At 38.3% G+C, this 25339-nt stretch overlaps 1 protein-coding gene across 8 annotated transcripts in view; it reads left to right on the forward strand.

Annotated features, from left to right (window-relative positions):
* The window catches only part of SOX6 (SRY-box transcription factor 6), a 666111-nt gene that overhangs the window by 161976 nt on the left and 478796 nt on the right, over positions 1 to 25339 (forward strand). For 6 of the 8 annotated variants that reach the window (XM_062196439.1, XM_062196440.1, XM_062196435.1 and 3 more), the window contains one exon: positions 1854 to 1933. The exons of the other annotated variants lie outside the window; for them this stretch is intronic. In XM_062196439.1, the coding sequence (XP_062052423.1) occupies positions 1878 to 1933 (56 nt within the window). In that variant the 5' untranslated portion in view covers positions 1854 to 1877. The remainder of the gene's footprint in view (positions 1 to 1853; positions 1934 to 25339) is intronic. 8 annotated transcript variants of the gene reach the window in all.

Genomic DNA, 25339 nt, shown 5'->3' on the forward strand with positions numbered 1-25339 from the left:
GAAATTAATTCTTCCTGACATGTTCTAATTATTCCAGTGTGAACGGCAAATCCGTTTTTCCTAGCCCCTGAAGTGTTATAGGCAAATGGCTGGTGTTCAAAGCTGAGGTGCTAATGCTGACCAGCAGTGCGTTTAATTTGAAACATGAGCAGACACCTTTCAACACACCTTTATAATATTGGAGTACTTTACAGAAATTAATTCACTACTTATTTGGCAGCTTAGCCTTGGGGTTATGTTTTTTTATTCATCAATACTATAGTCATGTTAGCATAATATTTCCTGTTTCCATCAGTGCTTGGTGTTGATGTAAGGAACTTAAAGTGTGCAATGGATAGTTCAACTGTATGAATGGAGGAGAATCCAGGCACTTCAGAAACACCAGTTGTATGCCAAATTGTGTTTTCACTTTATAGAGAGGTATAGTAAGGTCTTCAGTATTAAACTTAATTATAGCCTATGGTTAACAGCTTTAACTGAAATTACATAGTGTAAGAATTATTAGCACAATCTTGCATAAAAAGACAGCCATATACTCTGCTTCCTGCTATAAGTTTCAGTTATTAAAATTCAGTTTCTTATACAGGGAATGATACCCTGAAAAATCAGTTTCTGAATAATGTTTATGGAAGAGGAAACTCCAGATCTGAACTCTGGAAGAAAATAGCTGTAATTTGGAAGATTAAGGATTAAGCCATTTTTGCTGTTGGCTATATAACCTGTGTGACTTATTACTCGTTAGGAGCAATTGGGAGATCTATGTGGTATTCTTAGAGGAGTTACAATTAAGAACTTACTTTATCCATAAAGTCTATTGTGAAGCTAGCTATTATATACATTTTTCCAATCTGGTCAGTTATTTATTTGTGTCAACCCTGATAGAACTCCATTGTTTTATTAAGCAGTTGATAGATGCCATTTACACATTAGCTATTTATTGTTGGTAATTAACAATGAATGTGTAAGATCCTACTTAAAATAGGAGATAGAAATACAATTAAAGTTAAATAAAAGAAATAGGATTGTGTTCGGAGTGGCTGTAATCAAGGCTCTCTTTTTTTGTTTTTGTATCTCTGTATTATGTTTCCTTAATTTTCTTATTAAATAGAAAAAATGGGAATGGTAGCGTAATTATTCTGATAAATAGTGTTAATATTGGCTATATATTTTCTGCTGACCACTCAGCTGCTAGATGTGTAATTTTATTCTGCCAATCTACTGGGGGCTACTATCAAGTTTAGATTATAGAAGGGGTGGGGGAACATGCTTAAGACTTCTCTGTCTTAGCCTTCCCTTATATTAGGAGGATGGAAAAAGTGGGCTGCTTTTGGCTGAAAACTGGAGAAAACATAACAACATGCTCCCTACCATTTAAGTACATGCTCCTCTGTACTGTTCATCTCAGGAAAGTTATTCAAAAGGCATTTATGTGGTATAGTAGGGTAGGAGATAGAAGAGGGTTTTAGAAAGTAAAGCGGAACAAGTGTGTCCCTTCCTAGACCCACAGACTATGTAAGTTGCTTAAGATTTCCTGGTCATGGACTTTTCCTTTGTGCCCTAGGAAAGGGCACAACTCTACTGCCCACCTGGCCCTTCTTTGTCTTCTCTCCTTTTTCCACTGGAATTATAAAAGAAATAGCATCAAAGAACAGATACATGGGCTAGATCAGATCCTGGTTGCTATTAGACCAGATCCTCTTCAGAGCCTTCTATGGGTTCTAAGAAAGAATTGAGATTTTTCTATATTCCTAATATTCTTCAAAGTAAAAAATCCATAAAAAGTTGTTGACCAGGTTAAAATAAGCTGCTCATATGTGCGATTATGCATATACCCAGTTCCATTCTCTTTCTAGGAAAGAAACTGCAAACATTTTTATATGCTTCCATCTCAGGATGCTGCAATCAGTGTGTCCAGCAAAATAAATGAAAAGAGGTAAATATCCTCCAATTTTAAAATTCTTTCTTTGAAAAATGTTGTTTAGGCTCAGTTTTTGGTCATTTTTATTTTTAAAAATCTTATTTCAAGTAAATGTTTATAAAATATGTCAAATTTATTTCTATATACTCTTTACTTAGGTGAAAACAACTTAAAATATCTGCTAAATTTTGTTTAAAGATAGATATTTACAGTTTATTTGTTTTGCATATACAAATAAAGGTATATGTACACACATATACACACACATGCACATAAAGATACACTTATACTTCCAAAAGCCTTTATACTCTCTACTCATTAAGCAAACTAATATTTTTGTTTCCTAAATCATATGCATTCATTTTTCAGGCTTATATTTTTGTAGTAATAACAATGAAATTTTGGTCATATACTATATGCCAGGTACTGTACTAATCACTTTATGTGAATTGCCTCTTATGAAAATAAAAACAATTCCTCTTTGAGGTAGTTATCATTATAAATAATGACATATATAGATAACATCTCAAGTGGGGAACCTGAGCAAAGGCAAGTTAAATAATTTGTGTAACATTTCATAGTTTACATGTGGTAGCAAGTGCTTAGAAAAATGCCTGGCACATAGTAAAACTTTTTTGAATGTTAGTTCTTACTGTTTATGTGGTAAAGTACAAGTGGATACTGATTTTCAACCAATACGTGTTGATTCTTTTATTATTATGAAGGAGATTAGGAGGTCTTCATCAAGAGAAGCTGATGGAAAAACTAGACTATTTGATCTTTAAACCCCGCTTGTGAACCTAGGTACTTATAGTAACTTTAATCTTCATTCACATAACTATATATATATATATTATTTTTTGATTTCTTGCGATATACAAGTTCTCTTTGGATACTTCAAGGTATATAAAATGTCTTTCACATCATGGAACTTATAGTCTAGTGTGGGTGGGAATGGGGATTTTATATAATGACTATAATATGGCATAAAAGAAGATTAATGTTATTTTATATTTTAAAAATAGTTGTGGAGAGCATTTCAAAGGCCCTTACTTTCTTAAATGAGCCCACAGTCTTCACTGGACTTTTTGCTTGGTTCATGGAGAAAGTTAAGATTCCATGAATGGGGTGAGTGTTGGTGCAGTGTTTTCACTATCACTTGGGATATCAGCATGCCGTATCATGGTGCCTCGGTACATGTCCCAGTGCTGCTCTCCATTCCAGCTTCCTGCTAATGTGCAATGTGTGAGGCAGCACATGAAGACTCAAGTGGTTGGATCCCTGCCACCAACATGGGAGACTTGGATTGAATTCTGGGCTTCTGACTTTGACTGGCCCAGCTCTGTCTAGTGTGGGTGTGTAGGGGAATGAAATAGGAGATGGGAAATCTCTCTCTACCTTTCTCTCTGCCTCTCTGGCATTCAAAATCAATAAAACAATAAATAAAATTAATAAAAAGATGCCATGAATAGATGGAACAGAGCAAGATGGATGATTTCATACATATTGAATTTTAGATATAGTTGGACCAATATGTGGAGCTATCATACAGTTAAAGTAACAGCCAAGTGACAATTACTGATTACTTCCTATGGGACAGCATAGAATTATTCATATCTCAGACTGCTTCTCTTCATTTAATCCTTCAAATGACTCCGTGAAGTAGACATTATTCTTATTGACCCTGTTTTTCACACAAGGCAACTTAGACTTGGAGAAATTAAGTTCCTTGCCTAAAGTTGTGTATTTTGTTAAGTGGCAGAGCTGAGACTTAAAATTAGGTCTATCTTATGCTACACTGTGTGAAAGGATGACTCTGGATAGACGTGTAGATTTGACAGTTTTCTCCAAAGGAGTGATGGAACCATGGAGTTAGATGATATCTCCCTACAGAGAGGAAGGGAGGAGGGACTGTAAAAAGGAAGTGGAGAACAAGGGAGATGGTTAAGGGGACCAAGAGGAACAATGAGAGAACAATCAAGAGGCAATCAAAGAAAAACAAACAGGAAAGTTTTACAATCAAAAGAGAGAATTTCAGTAAGAAGGTAGTGACCAACACAGTCACTATTAATTTGATAACAGCAGTATCAAATACTGCTGAGACTTCTAGAAGCATTGGTTGATAGATGTTTATTACTAAGGCCAGCAGATGGATGGCAAAGGGTTTTGGTGTGAGGAAGTAGTGACAGAAAGATAGTTTACTTTCTAAAGGAGCCTTCTAAGGAAGCCGGTGACTGGAGCAGTCCCTGAATGGGACCACTGAGAGAAGGGTCTTTGTTTTATGATAGAGAAAACTTAATCATGTTTATAAACAGAGCAGAAACAATCAGGAAAGAGAGGAGAGGAAGAAAACTGTAAGAAAAAAACAGAAAAGGGAGAAGAAAACTTCCTTTTCTGCTTCTTGAAAGTTTTGCTCAAAGACTTTTCATAGATGTATTAGTTTTCTAGAGCTGCTGTAACAAAATACTGTAAACTGAGGGGCTTCAAACAATAGAAGTTTATTATCTCACAGTTCTGAAGGTTAGAAGTGCAAAATAAAGGTGTCAGCACCACCATGCTCCCTTTGAAGCTAGTAAGGAATTGTTTCTTGCCTCTACGTAGCTTCAGGTAGTTTGCTGGCAGTCATTGGCTCTTCTAGATCTATGGCTCTACAACTAACACACTGTATTATTACATACTTCACATTCTTAAAGGGAAACTTGCATACAGATTTCATGCCTTGACTGTTAGCCGTCAAGTTGGTGTTTTATGTGTATATCATTATATGAAAACAATTTAAAGAATTTGGAATTTGCAAAATATATAACAGCAAGCAATTAAAAACAAATATGTTCTAAGGCCAATTTTTCAGTTCTTAAAACCATAAACATCTTCAGAAGAAATTAAATGTGATTACATTTGAAATCATGTGGTTTAACAGAAATAAATTACATATGCAAATTGTTTGTAACCTGCACAATTACTAGTATTCCTGTGTCTTCATTTTTAATCAATAGTTATTTTCTTTGCTATTGCAATAGAACACTGAAGAAATAATACCTATTTCATTGGCAATGCAGATGAGCTCTCAATAACTTTAAGGTTCAAATGTAGAATACTGGATTATGAGACTGCATAAATATGTATACTTATGGCAACTGGTTAAATCTGTAAGATGGTTACTGTCTAATATAACATCTACTGTAAACTTGAAAATTAAAAAAGTACTCAGGATGTAAGTAAACCCTTAAATAATTGAGACTATCAGTTTTCTGTGACTTACTTTATAAATTAGATGATCATGTTTTTCTAAGCTATTTTTAATTTGTATGGACTGTATATAGGGTAATCTAGACAAATATTTGATGTAGTTTTCTATTTTTGTCATCACAAAAGCATTTATTGAACATTTGTTTATCAATCATGTATTCTCCCAAAAGCTGGGAATACCAATATAAATAAGAAAGGATTCTTTTTGTCAAAAAATTTACAGTCTACATGGGGAGATAGGTACATCAAAATTATAGTGCAGTATGTAATACTATAATAAAGGTGTATAAAGTGAAATGAGAGAGCAGCAGAATAAATTAATTAAGAAAAGATGTAAAGGAAATTTTCATCAAAGCAGTGATTTTATTTCAGGTACTGCTAGAAGACTAGGACTACCAAGAAAGGGAACCCCATAATGGCTGCATCTTTTTAAATTTTTATTTATTTAAATTTTTAATTAGTTTTTAAGACTCAATATGGTTTGTAGATACAATACTAAGAATTGTATCTCTCCTTTCTCCCTCCCACCTTCCTTCTTTCACCTTTTTTTTTTAGTTTTTGAGATAATGTATTTTGAATTTATAATACAGTAAAATGGCTGAATACTACACTGAATAAGAAGTTTAACTTAAACATATATAATTAAATAAAATTTTAAAAAAAGTTTAACAGCAACAACAAAAAAAGCAAAAAGACCCTAATTTAGGGGGGATATAGACAATGGCTATAAACAATAATTGAATGGAAAGATGATTATTTTACCCATATACAGTAAATTCTAAAGTAGTCACAGATCATTACAACTATAGTAGTACAACATTCTTGTTTTTTAAAAAAAGATATATTTTTATTTATTTGAACGTCAGAGTAACACAGAGAGAGAAGGTGAGGCAGAGAGAGAGAGGTCTTCTATCCACTGGTTCACTCCCCAGTTGGCCACAATGGCCAGAGCTGCACCAATCTGAAGCCAGGAGCCAGGAGCTTCTTCAGGGTCTCCCACACAGGTGCAGGGGCCCAAGTTATTGGGCCATGTTCTGCTGTTTTCCTAGTCAATAGCAGAGAGCTAGATGGGAAATGGAATAGCCAGGACTCAAACTGGTGCCCATATGGGATGCTGACACTGCAGGCGGCGGCTTTACCCACTATGTCACAGCGCTGGCCCCCAACATTCTTTTTATTTTTATTTTTTAAAAATATATTTATTTATTTGAAAGGCAGAGTTACAGGGAGGCAGAGAGAGAGAGAGGTCTTCCATCCACTGGTTCACTCCCCAGATGGCCACAATGGCCAGAGCTGGACCTATCTGAAGCCAGGAACCTGGAGCTTCTTCCAGGTCTCCCATGTGGGTGCAGAAGCCAAAGCACTTGGGCCATCTTCTGCTGCTTTCTCAGGCCATAGCAGAGAGTTGGATTGGGAGTAGAGCATCTGGGACTTGAACCTGTGCTCTAAATATAGGCACTGCAGGCTGCAACTTTACGCTCCGCAAGAGCGTCAGCCTAGGTAGTACAACATTCTTAACCATTGGTTTGACAAAGGTATAAAACAAAATTTCACAAAACTATATTTGCCACAATATTGATACACAAAGGCATTTTTTTTTCTTTTTTGTTTATTTTTAAATTTTAGCTACCACATATAAGGGAGAACATGTACTATTTGTCTTTCTGGGTCCCTCTTATTTCACTCAGTATGATGTCCTCCAGCTGTGTGTATTTTGTTGAAAATGGTAGAATTTCATTTTTTAAAATCACTGAATAATATTCCATTATGTAAATATACCACATTTTTTTAATCTGTTCATCTGATGATGGACACCTTGGCTGATTCCAAATTTTAACTGTTGTGAACAGTGCTGATATAAACATGGTGGTACAGGTATCTCTTTGTTAAAATGTGTTCATGTCTTTTGATTATATACGCAGTAGTGGGATTGCTGGATGATATGGAAAGTCTCTTTCCAGATTTTTAAGAAATTTCCACAGTGGCTGCACACTTGACATTCCCACCAACATTGTATAAGCATTCCCCTTTGTCCACGTCCTCGCCAGCATTTGTTACTCTGTTTTGGATTTTAACCATTCTGACAGGGTTGAGGTGATATCTCATTGTGGTTTTGATTTGCATTTCTCTGATAGCTAGTGCTGTTGAATATTTTTTCATATATTTGTTGGCCATTTGTATTTCTTCTTTTGAGAACTGTGTGTTGAAGTCCTTTGCCCATTTCTGATCTGGATTGGTTGTTTCATTATTGTTGAGTTTTTTTTTTTAATTTTATTTATTTATTTTTTTGACAGGCAGAGTTAGTGAGTGAGAGACAGAGAGAAAGGTCTTCCTTTTTCCGTTGGTTTACCCCCAAAGTGGCCACTATGGCTGGCGTGTTGCGCTGATCCGAAGCCAGGAGCCAGGTGCTTCCTCCTGGTCTCCCATGCAGGTGCTGTGGTGTGTAGATTAAGCCTCCACCTGTGGACTAGCATCCCATATGGGTGCTGTTTCAAATCCTGGCTGCTCCACTTCCTTTTTTTTTTTTTTTTTTTTTTTGACAGGCAGAATGGGCAGTGAGAGAGACAGAGACAGAGAGAAAGGTCTTCCTTTGCCATTGGTTCACCCTCCAATGGCCGCCATGGCCGGCGCGCTGCGGCCAGCACACCGTTGCTGATCCGAAGCCAGGAGCCAGGTGCTTCTCCTGGTCTCCCATGTGGGTGCAGGGCCCAAGCACTTGGGCCATCCTCCACTGCACTCCCGGGCCATAGCAGAGAGCTGGCCTGGAAGAGGGGCAACCAGGACAGAATCCGATGCCCTGACCGGGACTAGAACCCGGTGTGCCAGTGCCACAGGCGGAGGATTAGCCTATTGAGCCACGGTGCCGGCCTTTTTTTTTTTTTTTCTCCACTTCCAATCCAGCTCTGTACTAATGGCCTGGGAAAGCACTTGGGCCCCTGCATCTAGGTATGAGACCCGGAAGAAGTTCCTGGCTCCTGACTTCGGATGGACTCAGTACCGGCCATTGTGGCCACCTGGGCAGTGAACCAGGGGATGGAAGACCTCTCTCTATGTCTCTGCCTCTTTCTGTCTATAATTCTGCCTCTCAAATAAATAAATAAATCTTAAAAAAAAATAGAAAAAAATTAATAGCCTCATACTAACAATAAATGTAAAATAGGTGGGGGTTTTACCAGCTAGGCCACAGCACAGGCTCTCTTGGTTCACTTTTAACTCTTTGCCTCACCATGTTCCCTCCTTCAAACCTTTTTCTTATCAGATATTCTCAAATAATTTGTCCCCATTGCAATATGACCTGCGAGAGACGATATCTTTTGACCTCTGGGTTCTGAGTTGATAGTCCAAGTGTGTAACTTTGCAGCTGTGTATCCATAGATATTTCTCTCTGCAATGGAACTTTGTGTATCTCACTCCTGAGATTTTGGCCTTAGTCTTTGGTTCTTCCTCTCACACTGGCTAATGTTCTTTTTCCATTTCAACCTGCTTGTCTTTGTCCTTTTTTTGTCCCAGAGAAAGAAATGCTCCATATCTTTTCATTAGGTGAATCTCTATTTGTGAATTTTTAATTTCCATTCTCTCCAGAGGGAATTCTCTCCCTTCTTTTTCATAGTGTTGGATATCCAGGTTCTAATTCCTTTTTTACTGCTTTTGGGCTTTGGAATCTTGAGTAAGTTATTGGACTTCTTTGAGTATTAATTTTTTTTTTTTTGACAGGCAGAATGGATAGCGAGAGAGAGAGAGAGAGAGAGAAAGGTCTTCCTTTTTGCCGTTGGTTCACTCTCCAATGGCCGCTGCGGCTGGCGCATCTCGCTGATCCGAAGCCAGGAGCCAGGTGCTTCTCCTGGTCTCCCATGCGAGTATAGGGCCCAAGGACTTGGGCCATCCTCCACTGCCTTCACGAGCCATAGCAGAGAGCTGGCCTGGAAGAGGGGCAACCGGGATAGAATCCGGTGCCCCAACCAGGACTAGAACCCGGTGTGCCGGCGCCACAAGGCGGAGGATTAGCCTGTCAAGCCACGGCGCCGGCCAAGTATTAATTTCTTATCTTTAAATATCTTTTGTCTTGTAACCTTGCAAGTTTGTACTGAGTTGATTGTAATAGTGTATGTGAATACACTTTAGAAGCTAGAAAACACCAGAGAAATGCGGTTGTTAATATTAAAACATATGTGTGCAAAAAATTCAGCTCTCTTCTTAAAATGTTTTTTCTTATTTTTCTTTTATTTCTTTTTCTTTCTTTCTTTCTTTTTTTTTTTTTTTTTGACAGGCAGAGTTAGACAATGAGAGATAGAGAGACAGAGAAAAGGGTCTTCCTTCCGTTGGTTCACCCCACAAATGGTCGCAACGGCCGGCACAGTGCGCCGATCCGAAGCCAGGAGCCATGTGCTTCTCCTGGTCTCCCATGTGGGTGCAGGGCCCAAGCACTTGGGCCATCCTCTACTGCCCTCCTGGGCCACAGCAGAGAGCAGGACTGGAAGAGGAGCAACTGGGACAGAATTTGGTGCCCCGACCGGGACTAGAACCTGGAGTGCGGGCGCCGCAGGCAGAGGATTAGCCTAGTGAGCTGCAGCGCTGGCCAAAATCTTTTTCTTAACTTTGCTGACCCTTAAAATATCTTTATGTCTTTCTTCCTTTTACTGTCAAAATCTCTTGGAAGAGTAATCTTTATTTTCTCTATTCATCTCCTTACTCCTCAATCTATTGGAATCTTGCTTCCATTTGATTTTTGAAACCTCTATTGAATATAGTGCCTTCAAGATGACTAGAAATTGCTTAATTCCATAATTAATGTCTTTTCCTCAGCCTTTTTTTTTTTCTAAATTTTTGTGGCAGTTGAAGTATACCATGCTCAGCACAGTACTTAACACACAGTAGGTATGAACAAGTTTTCAGTGAATGTTTCTTTTTAGCTTTTTTTTTTTTTTTTTGGATGAATTCAAAATTTTTGCTTCCCTGGAGGTCTGATTTGTTCTAATGCCATTTAACTCTACATGAATGGATTGCACATCTACTTTTTCAGCTCTGTTCTGAGCTTTATTTCTGCCTATTTAACTACATTTGTACCTATTTCCTATTGTCATTTCAATCTGGCTGAGTTCACGATCTCCTTCCACTAAATCAGTATCTTTTTTGTAGTGTTGAAGGTAATACCAGCATTGAGTCAACCAGACTTGAAACTTTAGAAATGTGTTGACTCCTCTTTGATGATGTATCACTGCAATGCTCATTCATTTCTCCATCAAATGTTTATTCAGTTAGTGTTCATTACATGTAAAGCACTATCTTATGTGCTGGGAATATATTCCAATGTATTACAAAGCAGACAAACTTAACTGCTCACAAAGATCTTATTTTCCAGTCGTTTGTGTTCATTCATCTATTCATCTATTTATTCAATAAATATTTATTGAAAGTGATGAGGACATAGTGTCACATAGGGTCGTCAGAGAAGACTTCTCTGATATGGAAACATTTGATCAAAGACTGGAAAGAGGTGAGAGGAAACTGCAGATTACGGGGGGAAGAGCTTTCAGGCAAAGGAAAAATAGTGTAGCAAGTCCTTGAAGTGGGAGATGATTGGTTTTTAAAGGAAAAGTTGGTACCAATAATGTGAATAACTAAGTGAGTAAAAGGGAAGCTGGGGATAATCTTAAAGAGGCCAAATCAAGTAGTGTCCTCAAGCCCATGATGAAGATTCTGGCTTTTATTTTTTTTTTAAAGATGGGTTTATTTATTTGAAAGTCAGAGTTACACAGAGAGAGGAGAGGCAGAGAGAGGGAAAAGGAGAGAGAGAGAGAGAGAAATAGAGAGAGAGAAAGAGAGAGAGAGAAAGAGAGAGAGAGGTCCTCCACTTGATGGTTCACTCCCCAGTTGGCCACAACTGCTGGAGATGCGCTGATCTGAATCCACGATCCAGGAGCTTCCTCTGGGTCTCCCACGTGGGCACAGGGTCCCAAGGACTTGGGCCATCTTCTACTGCTTTCCCAGGCCATAGCAGAGAGCTGGATCGGAAGTGGAGCAGCCAGGTCTTGAACTGGCACTCATATGGGATGCGGCACCTCAGGCCAGGACATTAACCCGCTGGGTCACAGCGCCGGCCCTTGGCTTTTATTCTAAGTGAGATGAGAAGAGAAGCCGTTGGAGAGTTGGAGAGAGAAGCAGAATCATATATTTTACATTCTTAGGAGAATCACTATGTATAAGAAGAAAAGACTCTAGGAAACTATTAGCTAGGAGGCTAATACAAAGTGTTAAATGAGAAATGATGATGGCTTGAACTACATGGTAGTAGCAGAAAACAGTATATATTATGAATATATAAATTAAAAAAATTTTTTGTGGGGTTAGGTTTAGCCTCCTCTGGTATCACGTCTTGATGAGTTACCAAAATCTTTCCTGCTATGTGCCTTTTCTTAGATGGTTATAGCCCTGTGTGAGGAAACCTGTTTTACTTAGAGAGCAGCATGCTGACTGAATTGATCCATCAGCTGAGCACCTTAGTACAGTGAATAAACAGCATGGATAGAAGAGAAAGGAATGAGAAGTGACTCTTCACAATTTTTAAAATTCCTTTTATTGTCATCCAGATCCTTTTCTACATATATTTAATCTCCCCACATAGATTTTAAAGCCACCAAGGACCAGAATTATGTCTTATTTTTTGTTTCACTAGTGCCTATCGGGGTGTCCTATATGCAGTCTGATGTTTGCTGATAATAACAATCATGAAACTATTTTATGTCAATCATTTGCCCAGATTATTAAAGTTCGTGAGGTCTAAAATAGGTCTGCATGTCAATAGAACTAATTGTAACAGCTTATGTCCATTGTTAAAAGACGCGAACTGCCAAATGTAAAAGCCGTTAATGTGACTTATTAAAAGTGGATGTATTTTTCTTGTATCATATAGCTCTTAGTTGTCATCTGAGATGCTAATTATTTCAATGTACCAGAGTTTGTTTAATGACTGATACCAATCATAAAGAAAGTGATAAAAGACTTTTTTTATATGTCCTATTTTAATAACCCAACGATAACTTGAAATGACAGTGTGGTGGATGAGTCAAGTCCAGGGACTGCTGCCAGCTGCTGTGTAGCAGCAGCATGGAAGTAGTTTAGTCAGTTTCACTGGAAGTTTGAATCTACTGTATTAGAGGCATGTGCAGAAGCTGTGTTAATTGCTAGCTTGTTTTCCATATGGTTCTGTGTTAATGAAGCATATTTGATACAGATGGTTGGAAAGTAAGTTGGGCAATGTCTAAACTGACTCTAACTCCTATTCCAGTACTTAGCAGTGCCTTTGTAAACTTTCTTCAATCACACCTTTTAAAAAAAAAAAAAGAGTTGAAATGTGGCTGAAGATAGCTAAAAATCATTATTTTTTCTCTAAACTTGATCTTTGAAAAGAATAAGAATGGTCATATTGTCCTTGATTCCAAATCAAAACCACACTTCAACTTGGTTTCCTTTGTATTAGTAGGTTCTCTCTATCATTGTGTTGTCTCATTATGAACACATTTAGTTTAGGTAACTGTCAATTATGAAGGGTCACACACAGTGCCTGGAATATCTTTACCAATTTTTTTGTTTGCTTTTTAAAGATTTATTTATTTGTTTGAAAGTCGGAGTTACATAGAGGAAGAAGGAGAGGCACAAACAGAGAGAGAGAGAGACAGTGAGAGAGAGAGGTCTTCTATCCTCTCATTCACTCCCCAGTTGGCCACAAAGGATGGAGCTGAGCTGATCCAAAGTGAGGAGCCAGGAGCTTCGTCCAGGTCTCCCACGTGGGTGCAGGGGCCAAAGTACATGGGCCATCTTGTACTGCTTTCCCAGGCCACAGCAGAGAACTGGACCAGAAATGGAGCAGCCAGGACTCGAACCAGTGTCCATATGGGATGCCGGCACTGCAGGCAGCAGCTTTACCCTCTACACCACAGTGCTGGCCCCATTACCAAATGTTGAAGTTAGCTGTATGTGGAATAGAAAAATTTGGATTATTAAGAACCATCTCTTGTTTGTGTGTTTTCTATAGCTTATGCAATGAAAGAAGACATTCTAAATGCCGATGCTAGCCAGAAATTAATTCAAGAATAAATGGTACAAAAACACTGCATAGATCTTCCTGTTCCATTTTTTTCCTTCTTTGAGACTGGAATATCAATAGTTAAAGTGTTTTTCTTAATCTATAGAGAGAGGTCAGGTATGTTATCTTGCTTGCTGATTTCCTCTGAATATTTTATTTTGGTGTTCTTATAACTATACAAGAACAATTGTCTTCATATTTGCTCACGAATATAGATAATGTCCCTGTTAAGCTTGAGGTAGAATTCTGCAGAGCCAAATGGGAGATATGGTTCAATGGTTTGTATCAATTTTACTTTTTTTTTTTTCTCACATTGTCACTAAAATATTCTCTTTGTTATCTGAATAAGACATCTGCTGACTAGCTTGGCCCTTTTTACCTGATTGTGTGAAAAGTCTTGGTTAAATCTGTTAGGCCTTGGAGGCCCAGGAATCTGCTAAGTGCTACTGAGCTTGAAAGACATCATGTCCTTGGGTTGTTTTGTCTCTTCCACTCATGAACACCATTGATAGATAACTCTGATATAAGTATGGGATAAACTGAACGATTCTGTATTCTTTTTTTATTTTTTATTTTTATTTATTTTTATTTTTATTTATTTATTTTTGTGACAGGCAGAGTGGACAGTGAGAGAAAGAGAGACAGAGAGAAAGGTCTTCCTTTTGCCGTTGGTTCACCCTCCAATGGCTGCCACGGCTGGCGCGCTGCGGCTAGCGCACCGCGCTGATCTGAAGCCAGGAGCCCGGTGCTTCTCCTGGTCTCCCATGGGGTGCAGGGCCCAAGCACTTGGGCCATCCTCCACTGCACTCCCAGGCCATAGCAGAGAGCTGGCCTGGAAGAGGGGCAACCGGGACAAAATCTGGCTCCCTGACCGGGACTAGAACCCAGAGTGACGGCGCCGCAAGGCGGAGGATTAGCCTATTGAGCCGTGGTGCCGGCCAATTCTGTATTCTAAGCATTGATTGGCTCAGAGGATTAACTCTTAATAAGCAATGGACTTTTCAAATATTCTAGAGAGATTTAAAAATGCAATATCAAAATTGAATTAATTTTTCATCCAATTTAGTTATTTTAATGCAGGAATTCAAACACCAGAAAGAAATAATTGGAAAAAAAAAAAAAACAAAACAAAACCTAGTATGTGAGAAGTCCTCTAGAATCACAATCCTGCCTTTCATTCACCTTCTTTTCCCAGTTGTCTGTCTCTAGGGAAGGTTAACATTAGCCCAGACAGTGTTCTGCCCAGATGTACTTGAATGTGTTTGGGGAATGGATTGAACATGCCCCTTTGCCACAAAAACTAGTCATCTTTGAATGTCAGTTTCAATGTTGAAATTTTATGAGAATGGAAAGGAATACACATTTTCACTTATTTTAGACTTCCTTTTGGAAAATGTAGTCTGCTGCTGTTGTTTCAAGTTGGAAGGGTTTACAAAATTTTCTTTAAATACTCATGGAAAGCAAACACAATCCAGAATTAGACAAGAAAAAAGCGTACCTTTCTTTGAAAAAAATCTTAATAATTGTAACACATAGTCTCAGTCATTTTTTTTGACCTTTCCCTCAATTAATATTCACTCTGGAGAGTTTTCTTTATTCTTTTGTCTTGTCTTGTTTGTTTTATTTCAAGCATGGTTTAACTTTTCACTGGAGCAAGAGTTTAAAAAGGTCAGAGTAAGAAGAGAAAACTACTTTGATGACAACTGTCAATTAGTTGTACACTATTCAAGATAGAATATGTTTTCCAATTAATGTTTAAAAACAGAATTGTAGAATCAGTTTTGAGTTTGATTCACCTTAAGAAATCTCAGAAAAAAATTTGAAGATCCATTTTGTCACTTTTCCCCTTTTATTTATTGTAGGAATATTTCTTAAACTCAAAGAGAATTGTTCTTTGGAATAATCTCTGATTTTGAACTCTAAGGTAAACAGAGATACAGGCAACCTTATACTGAGTTAGGCAGGTGGAGATCAACTATTGTCATGGTGATGATGGTAAATATGGGAGTAGCTCTGGAAATGAGGTCTAAAAATACCAGGTTGTCCCAAAAAGCAGTTTAAGGATAAGAAAAATCCAGCTATAGCTTTTTTTATCATTATTATCTAGACATCAGGCACTTGGAAAGGTTTTTTTCTCTTGATTTTTAGAGAAACAATGCTCTTATTTTAGAGATAAAACAAGATATATAGTTAATCTCCAAATTTTTCAGGTTTTGTTTTTAAAACTTCTATGATTTTCATGTCTAATTCTTGAACTCTATCTCTTCTAGTCACAATTTTGGTTTCAGAGAAATTACAGAGCTAAGCCTTTCATTTAATTGTAATAAAATATTGCCCTAAAGAAGAAAGGAATATCTATTTTTTACTAGTTTATATCGAAAGGCATATAACTGTAATAATATTTTAACTATAGTTTGTATAGACCATACTCATTTAAACTCTATGCAAATCTTTGTTACTTGAGGGCAAACAAGCTACAAAACCATAATGTGTGGTGTAGTGAGCACACACCATAAATTTGATAATCATACTTGTGAATTCATCATATTTTATATAGGAGATCTCCATGGTATTATGAATAGTAATGTGCAAATGAAGTGAAAAAAATGTTGCTACACTCTTGAATGTTTAGTGATTTTAATACTACTGTATTATTTCATTCTGTGGCAAGTTGCATTGATTGGTAAGCGGAGATATTAAAATAGCAGACATTTTACATGGCTTTAATGCATGGAGTTTCTATAATTCCCAATGAATCTGGAATGTTAATATAAATATTCCTTTTGTAGGGCAGCAGGAAACATGCTGCCCAGACTCCATGTTATGCAGCTAGGCCTGCCTCTACTGTTTAGAGAAATAAGAGTGGGAGGCTGTCTTAAGTGAAAGTGAAAAAAAGGCATTTGTTTAGCTGCATGGCAACACAAATATTTCACTTAGTGAGGACTGACAATGCATCTCATTATGTGAGCGGGTGCCAGCTTGTAAAAAATTTCTGTTTAACTTTCCGTATTAGTTGAAAGTGCCTGTGCTTAACTGTTTGAAGCCTGGCATCCAAGTCCCTCTTCCTCCGCCTATTTTCTTCACGCCTCCCACTTTTTGTCTACCACATTTTTCCCCTTTAATTCCACAGTAATAGATGAGAGAGCCAAGGATATCTGGTCCATTGAATACTATTAGGAATATGTGGGGAAGTCTGCCAAATTGAAGTCTGCCTCAGGCTAGACATTTGTCACTTCTTCCCATTTCTCTTTTTCCTGATACACTTTTCTTAAGGCTAATTGTTATACTCCTATTCTGCCTTGACAGTAGAAACATTCAGTGGTGTTTAAGTTGACAGTTACCTTGTAGTGCTGTAATTGCCTGTGTAGTGGTTCCATGTTCTCAAAATAAAAAGTATTGACTTTAAATTCTCCAATATCTCACAATGCATTTGGATCCTATGCTACATTTGATTCTTTTTTAAAAATTTAAAAATGTGTTTTTATTTGTATAAAGAGAACAGATTTCATGTATTTCAAAGACATGATTCTAGGAACTTAAGGATATTTCCCTTCCTCCCTTCCTCTTCCTTCCTGCCTTTCTTTTTTTTTTTTTGTCTTTTAATTTCGCAATAGCATACCTTCAATTTACTTTATAATCACGGGCTTTTCAAGATCTCTTTTTAAAATATCTTTAAAGATCTATTTATTTGAGAGGCAGAGTTACAGACAGAGAGAGAGGGAGAGATGGAGAGAGATTTTCCATCCACTGGTTCACTCCCCAAATGGCCACAATGGCCAGAGCCAGGAGCTTCTCCCAGGTCTCCCACATGGATGCAAAGCACCTGGGCCATCTTTCACTGCCTTTCCAGGCCATTATCAGGGAGCTGGACTGGAAATAGGACTTGAACTGATGCCCATATGGGATGCTGGTACTGCAGGAGGGGCTTAACCTACTATGGTATTGCCACAGTACCGGACCCAATCACAGGCTTAATACTCCATTAAATATAGTATTCAACAAGTAAAAAGTAGAAAGATCACTGTTCCAGAGGAATATAGCCAAGGACTATAAATAATAATCAAATCTAAATATTTTAATTTCACTCATACATTCAGGGTTTGTTTTTTGGTACACTATACATTAGCTACCAAAAATCAGAGAAAACATGATATTTGTCTTTTTGGATCTGGCTTATTTCACTAGCATAATGGTCTCCATTTTCATCTATTTTATTGCAAAAGACAGGATTTCATTCTTTTCTATGGCTGAGTAGTATTTCTTCGTGTGTGTGTGTGTGTGTGTGTATCACATTGTCTTTACCCAGTCATCAGTTGATAGGCATCTGAGATGATTCCTTATCTTAGCTATTGTGAAATGAGTTGCTGTAAACATAGGGGTACAGATAACTGTTTTATACGCTGATTTCATTTCCTCTGGGTTTACTCCAGGAGTTGGATGGCTGTGTCATATGGTAGATTGATTTTCAGATTTCTGAGGAATCCCCATACTGTCTTCCATAATGATTTTACTTGTTTACATTCCCACAACAGTGTAATGGAGTACCTTTTTCTCCACACCCTCACCAGAATTTGTTATTTTTTGATTTTTGGGTGATAGCCATTCTAACTGGGATGAGGTGAAACCTCATTGTGGTTTTTCATTTGGATTTCTCCGATAACTAGTGATCCTGAGCATTTTTTCCTGTGTCTGTGGGTCATCTGTATTTTATCCTTTGAAAAAGGCCAGTTATGTCTTTTGCTCATTTCTTAACTGGGTTGTTTGTTTTGTTGTTATTGACTTTCTTGAGCTCCTTATGTATTCTGCATATTAATCTTTTATGAGATACATAGTTTGCAAATATTTTCTCTTATTCTTATATTTGATTCTTGCAGTGTTAGAAAGCAGAAGAAAATGAACTAATGATAAATACAACATCACTAGTTTAAAATTATTTCTTTTATTAATTTTTATTTGAACAAGATAGAGGAGTGCTTTCTTCTTCATGAATGTTTGAGAGCAAGTTTTCTGTTCTCATTGGTATGATTGCTACCTTCTATGCATCAATTTCATAGTGTTACCAGGATATGGTAGTGCAAAGGAAAGGCAAAATGCATTTTTGATGTCTATGACTATAATGTAACAAATGGAAGACTCTCAGCACTCATAAGCATGTAATAATGTGCAAAGACCACCTGTATTAGTTATCCAGGAAATGCACTGTTTTGGGTAATTTTCTCATACTTTTTAAGCTGTGATATCAGGAATGTTAAAGTTTATTTAAATTAACTTTCAAGATGTTTTACCTAGTGACAGTGCTGGTTAAAGAATCAACAAAGAACCAGTACTGTGGCTCACTTGGTTAATCCTCCATCTGTGGCTCTGGCATCCCATATGGGCACCGGTTCTAGTCCCGGTTGCTCCTCTTCTGGTCCAGCTCTCTGCTGTGGCCTGGGAAGGCAGTGGAGGGTGGCCCAAGTGCTTGGGCCTCTGCACCTGCTTGGGAGACCAGGAGGAAGAACCTGGCTCCTGGCTTAGGATTGGCGCAGCTCCAGCTGTAGTGGCCATTTGGGGGGTGAACGAATGGAAGGAAGACCTTTCTCTCTGTCTCTCTCACTGTCTAATTCTATCTGTCAAATAAAAAAAAGAATCAACAACAAAAAATAATTTACAATGACCAGAAAACTTTGAAATTATACACCAAGACAGTTAAAAGTGGAAGTCACTTTGCATGAAGAAATTGAATACAAATTCAATTTGTTGGCAATTTATTTATTCATTTATTTATTTAATGGGTATATTTTTACATGTTAGTGGTATATGTTTGAATTTTAAAAGTAGAAACATTTACCCTTTTAAAAAACTTTGATATGAAAGGCAGAGAGCGAGAGCAAAAGAGAGACAATTGTCTACTGCTTCTCTTACCCAATGCCTGCAACAGCCAGGGCAGTGCTAGGCTGAAGCCAGGAGCCAGGAACTCAATCTGATTCTCCCATGTCAGTGTCAGGGTCCAAGTATTTGACTCATCGCTGCTTCTGAGGGGGCACATCATCAGGAAGCTGGAATTCAAAGTGGGAATGGAACTTGAACCCAAGCATCCAGTATCATCTTAAACACTATGCGAAATGCCTGCCCTAGGACATTTAACTTTTTAAATATATGAGAATTAGAAACCTATTTTTAAATAGATTTTATTTTTCAAATTAAGTTGCTGGAAGTTTGTAGTAAACTCTTTCCCTTCTCTTACTTCCCTCTACTACATTCTGGTTCTTACCCTATTACATGTCTCTCTGTTTTTAGTGTAGATGTAAGTCCTATTGGAGAAGAGAATTCCTGTGGCAGCATCTGTAAGGCAGAAGCCTAAACTGGCTGGTGACTATCGGGATTGGGGGAATGTTTGAGGGTAGGGCTTTGTGATTGCCTGTCAAGGAACTTCCTGACCTTTTTACTTCTGCTACCTCAATAGAAATTGTGGATTTTTGCTGAATTAGTCACATTCTAACCCTGGGTCTGGGCCTTTCAGATGGAAGACACAATATGCCATCCACTGATAGGATTGGCCAGGAGTGCGGATGACTTGGAGGCAATTCAGTTATAGTCTGGACAGAACCCAAAGTAAATATTTTGCCATTATCTTTCTTGTTCATTAGATAGTCATGGTTAGCCTCAAAGTGCCAACATATGGATTTTTTTTAAAATCACAATTGGACTTCTCAGTTTTTTTATATTATTGCTTAGTTCCTTCTAAGCAAAAGCAGCTCATTTCCTCTCTTCAAGCAAAACAATGCTTTGACTTTCCTAGGTAGTCTGGCTTTACAGTAGGTGAATTGGTCTGTTATGAAGGTAAATCACATTTACATAGGGGATTCTGTCTCTTCATTCTGTGGCTCAGAGTGTGAAGTAAAAGATATTTTTTTCTGTACTATCTCTGTTTCCTTTTTTTTCCACCCTGCCTGTCTAATTACTAGCTCAGACCTAATGTGCTTGATAGTAGCCTTATGTGACACTGTTGGAATGTTTTGTCATAGATGCCCTAGTTCCCAAAATAGAAGCAAAACACAAAAAACTCTCTGGTAAATTTTTGTTGGATGAGTAATTGAGTATAGGAAAAGTTGACAAGAAAAGTGTGAAGTTCTTGAAAGATACTATTGTGAATGATTTAGTGTTGTGGACTCTTAAAACCCAGATTCTGAGATTAATTGGTAACCTGCTTAAATGAGGAGTCTTTAATTTAAAAAAAATCTGGACAGATTTTTAGATTTTTCTAGCTGGTACAAATTAGGCATCAGTTGTTTCCAAGAATTATCAGGTAGCCTTTAGCTTTCCAAATCTGACATTTTGGGAGGCAGTGGCATCCTTTGAAATGTCATACTTGGAAACCTGCCTAGGGTTTAGAATAAATCATTTTTATAGTACCAGAGAGACTGGAGACATCTTAGAATATTCTTTACCTATCTGTAGCATTTCCTTTGCTAAAAAATAATTCTGGAGGCATGATACTGACCAGTCGGAAAAGCTGCCATTTTACTCTGCAGGAAGCTCTGGACATACATTTCCATACTACATCAGGTTGGTTGTGAATTAGCAATCTGCACGTGGATCTAAATGTGAAGGTGGATTTTTCAGGCTGACTACAGTACACATGAGCTGGATTGTCTCCAGTCCTACATTTGACTACTGTGGTATGTAATGTCTCATGGGCTAAGCTCTGTGATCTTATTGAAAGTTAGGCTACTGACGTAAATATGTGTTCACATACTTTTGAAGTCACATATGCTAAACTTTGAGTATTTAAAAATCAAAGGACTCTCTAAAATCCCAAATCCCACCAGTGCTTCTCATGCCTTTACTCTTTTAACCCAGGAATTGATATATTCAGGAGGCATTTTTTTTTTGCTTTTAAATTCTTTTTTGCTATTATTTTTCCCAATGCCATGCCATTTAGACAGCCAAATAATATTGAGATTTGCTCATCATTTATTCTGCTTGTGTATGCAGTTCATGATATATTTATGCACATAGTGTATATTTTATTTGCTGGCCACAAGGTAACAAAGGTCTTTATGGAAACCCAGTTATTTTTATGTTCAGGAATTATAGATTTTACTGGCCCAATTAAGTAGGTAATTTACATGTCTAGCCTTTCAAACATTAAAACACACTTCCAATTATATGTATGTGAGCAGCTTATTTTATCTTTCATCACTCATTTGTTAACTATAAATAGTAAAAAGTGAGTATGTGTATTGGGTATCTTTGGCATATAATGCCTGATACAGATATGAAAGAGTTCCATTCTTTATACTGTGAATATGAAGAATGCCAATACATTCTAGTATACATATATTATAGTTCTCAAATCTTTCTAGTTTTGAATAACTTAATGTATCAAAATGTAAGATATTAAAAATAGCTTGTATGTATACACTTTTATCCAGAATTCTCCAGAAACTTTTGAACTGAATTTTATGGAAGCAATTTGCAATTTTCTGATATATTTCTTACCATTTCTTCTACTTGGAATACTATGGCAAATATGTTTAATTGTAGGAATTCTACTCATTTTTCAACGTCTAGTTCCTTATAATCTTTTATGATCTCACTGCATCTGAATCTCCATTGCACTTTTAATCTATTACTATTTATTTAGTAGTTTTTGTTAACAGTCAAATTATTGAGTGAACTAATGGACAATTCCAAAAATCCCCACACTTCCAATCCTTTTTATAATTTACCAAGTTTATATTGCCTTACTTTTTTATTTTTAAAAATATTTATTTTTAAGATTTATTTATTTATTTATTTGAAAGTCAGAGTCAGACAGAGAGCAGAGAGGCAGAGAGAGAGAGAGGTCTTCCATCTGCTGGTTCACTCCCCAATTGGCCGCAACGGCCAGAGCTGCGCCGATTTGAAGTCAGGAGCCAGGAGCTTCTTTCAAGTCTCCCACGTGGCTGCAGGGGCCCAAGGCTTTGGGCCATCTTCTACTGCTTTCCCAAGCCGTAGCAGAGAGCTGGATCAGAAGTGGAGCGGCTGGGACTTGAACCGGTGCCCATATGGGATGCCGGCGCTTCAGGCCAGGGTGTTAACCTGCTGCGCCACAGCGCTGGCCTGTATATTGCCTTTCTTACATTACGCTTTTCTTTCTTTCTTTTTTTTTTTTTTTTTTTTGACAGGCAGAGTGGACAGTGAGAGAGAGACAGAGAGAAAGGTCTTCCTTTTGCTGTTGGTTCACCCTCCAATGGCCGCCGCGGTAGCGCGCTGCGGCCGGCGCACCGCGCTGATCTGATGGCAGGAGCCAGGTGCTTCTCCTGGTCTCCCATGGGGTGCAGGGCCCAAGCACTTGGGCCATCCTCCACTGCACTCCCAGGCCACAGCAGAGAGCTGTCCTGGAAGAGGGGCAACCGGGACAGGATCGGTGCCCCGACCAGGACTAGAACCCCGTGTGCCGGCGCCGCAAGGCAGAGGATTAGCCTAGTGAGCCACGGCGCCGGCTACATTACACTTTTCTTATATGTGTTGCATACTTTTATTGTTGCCATGTTATCCTGGGACTTAGGCAAGAAGTAGTTTCTTGAATCTGCAGATAAGTTGAATGAAATACTTTTTAAAAATGTGAACAGCATTATTTATTGTGAGACCCCTAACTTTGTCTGGAGTTTGTGGTGGGTGGGTGGAGAGGAAGAAGAAATTGACATGATGTTCTCACTGTCACTACTCATTGTCCTGTTCCACATGGAGGAGTGGGGGCCTTGCCATGTCCCTCTGTATCCTCTGCAGCACAGTAATTTGCTCATAGTCAGTGCTCTAACTACATGTATAGTGTGGCCAGTCTTTGGCTCAGTGGTTAATACAGCAGTTGGGACATCCACATTCCATATCAGTGTGCCTAGTTTGAGTCCTGGCTCCACACTCAGTTCAGCCGCCTGCTAATACACATCCTGGGAGGCACAATAGGTGATGTCTCAAGTCCTTGGGCTCTGGATTGGGCTGCAGGCTCCTGACTTTTTCCTGGCCAGCTTTGGCTGTTGTAGACATTTGATAATTTAGCAAGCAGAGAAGACTTTTTTTCTTTCTCTACCTTTCAAGTAAAGTGAAAATAAATAAGTAAATAAAAATAAATTTTAAAAATATGCATAAAATCAATGTATGAATGAATTTGACATCAGTGAATACTGTTTTTAGTGCCTCAGCCATTCATTCCTTCCTTTAATGATTTTCTACTCTCCCCAGTTTTTCTTTGCATTTTTGTGCTTTTTCTGTTCCCTCAAATGCAGTCCTTCTTTCAGGAAAGAATTGGATGACCACATTCAACTCAAGATATAAATGGCCGATAGTTTGATATATTGTCCTTTTATGACATGTGCATTTTAAAGTGTAGAAGTCTTTTACAATAAAAATGAAGATAAATGAATTTACTTATATGGGATGCTCATTGAAAACAAAGGTTGATTTACTTGACCTCACTGAGAAACATTTTTTTAAAAAATGTATTTATTTATTTGAAAGTCAAAGTTACAGAGAGAGAGAGAGAGAGAGAGAGAGAGCTCTTCGATCTAGGGTTTCATTCCCCCAGTAGGCTGCAATAGCCAGGCCTGCCTGGGCCAGGCTGAAGCAGGAACTTCTTCCATATCTCCCAGGTGACATAGGGCCCAAGGACTTGAGTCGTCTTCTGCTGCTTTCCCAGGCACATTAGCAGGGAGCTGGATCAGAAGTGGAGCATCTGAGACATGAACTGGCACCTGGAGGGGATGCTGGTGTCACAGGCATCCTCTATGTCACAGGCTTTTACCCACTATGCCACAATGCCAGCTGGGAGGAACATTTATATAGCTAGCTTCTAAGCAGTTTTTGTAGGGCTTGGGGATCCATGAGTAGAAATTTCTAGAGATGGTAGATGAAGATAGGCTTCTGTAAGTCTTTGTAAGTTCTAAGAATTTAAAGTTATCAGTTGTCAAAGGGGAAGATAAAAAGAGTATTTTGGAATAGCTGTATTTGAAGTGATGGAATGGACGTGCAGTTATCAAAAGATGAATCCAAGTTCTCACTTGCCTTAAGAACTAGTGGATTCAGAGTTTGTGTTCTTCATTCAAAACTGTTAGAAACAATTCAAAGAAATCTTTACTGTGCAACTGCTATCACAATTAAGAGTTTGAAATTTTTTTCCAGGAAGTTACCTCACTATAATAATTATTGGAAAATAGAAACAAACTATTATAAATTATACTGTTTATTCTTTTACCTGTTCAGTACTTTTTGGTTTTATTTTGGGGAACAGCCTTTCTTTTACTTTTGTTACATGTGGTTGAGGTGGAGCTGCCCTTATCTAAGTCCAGGGAGTGGGCATTCTATAAACCTGGTCACAGAGATTGGTTCAGAAATAAACATGTTATCTAAGCCAGACCAATGAGACTCAAACCTTGGGATTTTGTCGTAATTAATGGGAAAGAGGCACCATCTTCCTACTGAGGTTACTAACCTGGAGTTTCGGATAGTCATCTTGGCCTTAAAATAGGGAACCTGCCTGGGAGTGGTGACAACAGACCAATTTGTAATTAGGTTATTTTAGTACCAAATCTAGGTGGGTTAGAAGCCAAGACTTTTTAGATATGTGAACCAATAAATTTCATTTTTTTAAAAAAGATTTATTTATGGCCGGCGCCACGGCTCACTAGGATAATCCTCCGCCTTGCGGCACCGTCACTCCGGGTTCTAGTCCCGGTCGGGGAGCCAGATTCTGTCCCGGTTGCCCCTCTTCCAGGGCCAGCTCTCTGCTATGGCCCGGGAGTGCAGTGGAGGATGGCCCAAGTGCTTGGGCCCTGCACCCCATGGGAGACCAGGAGAAGCACCTGGCTCCTGGCTTCAGATCAGCGCAATGCACCAGCCGCAGCGCGCTGGTCGCGTCGGCCATTGGAGGGTGAACCAACGGCAAAAAGGAAGACCTTTCTCTCTCTGTCTCTCTCCCTGTCCACTCCGCCTGTTTAAAAAAAAAATTGTTTATTTATTTGAAAAGCAGAGTGACAGAAGGAGAGAGAGAGAGAGAGAGAGAGAGAGGGAGGGAGAGAGAGAGAGAAATTGATTTTCCATTCATTGATTCACTCCCTAAATAGCTA

This window comes from Lepus europaeus, chromosome 7 (genome assembly GCF_033115175.1).
Source record: "Lepus europaeus isolate LE1 chromosome 7, mLepTim1.pri, whole genome shotgun sequence".
Classification (NCBI taxonomy): Eukaryota; Metazoa; Chordata; class Mammalia; order Lagomorpha; family Leporidae; genus Lepus; species Lepus europaeus.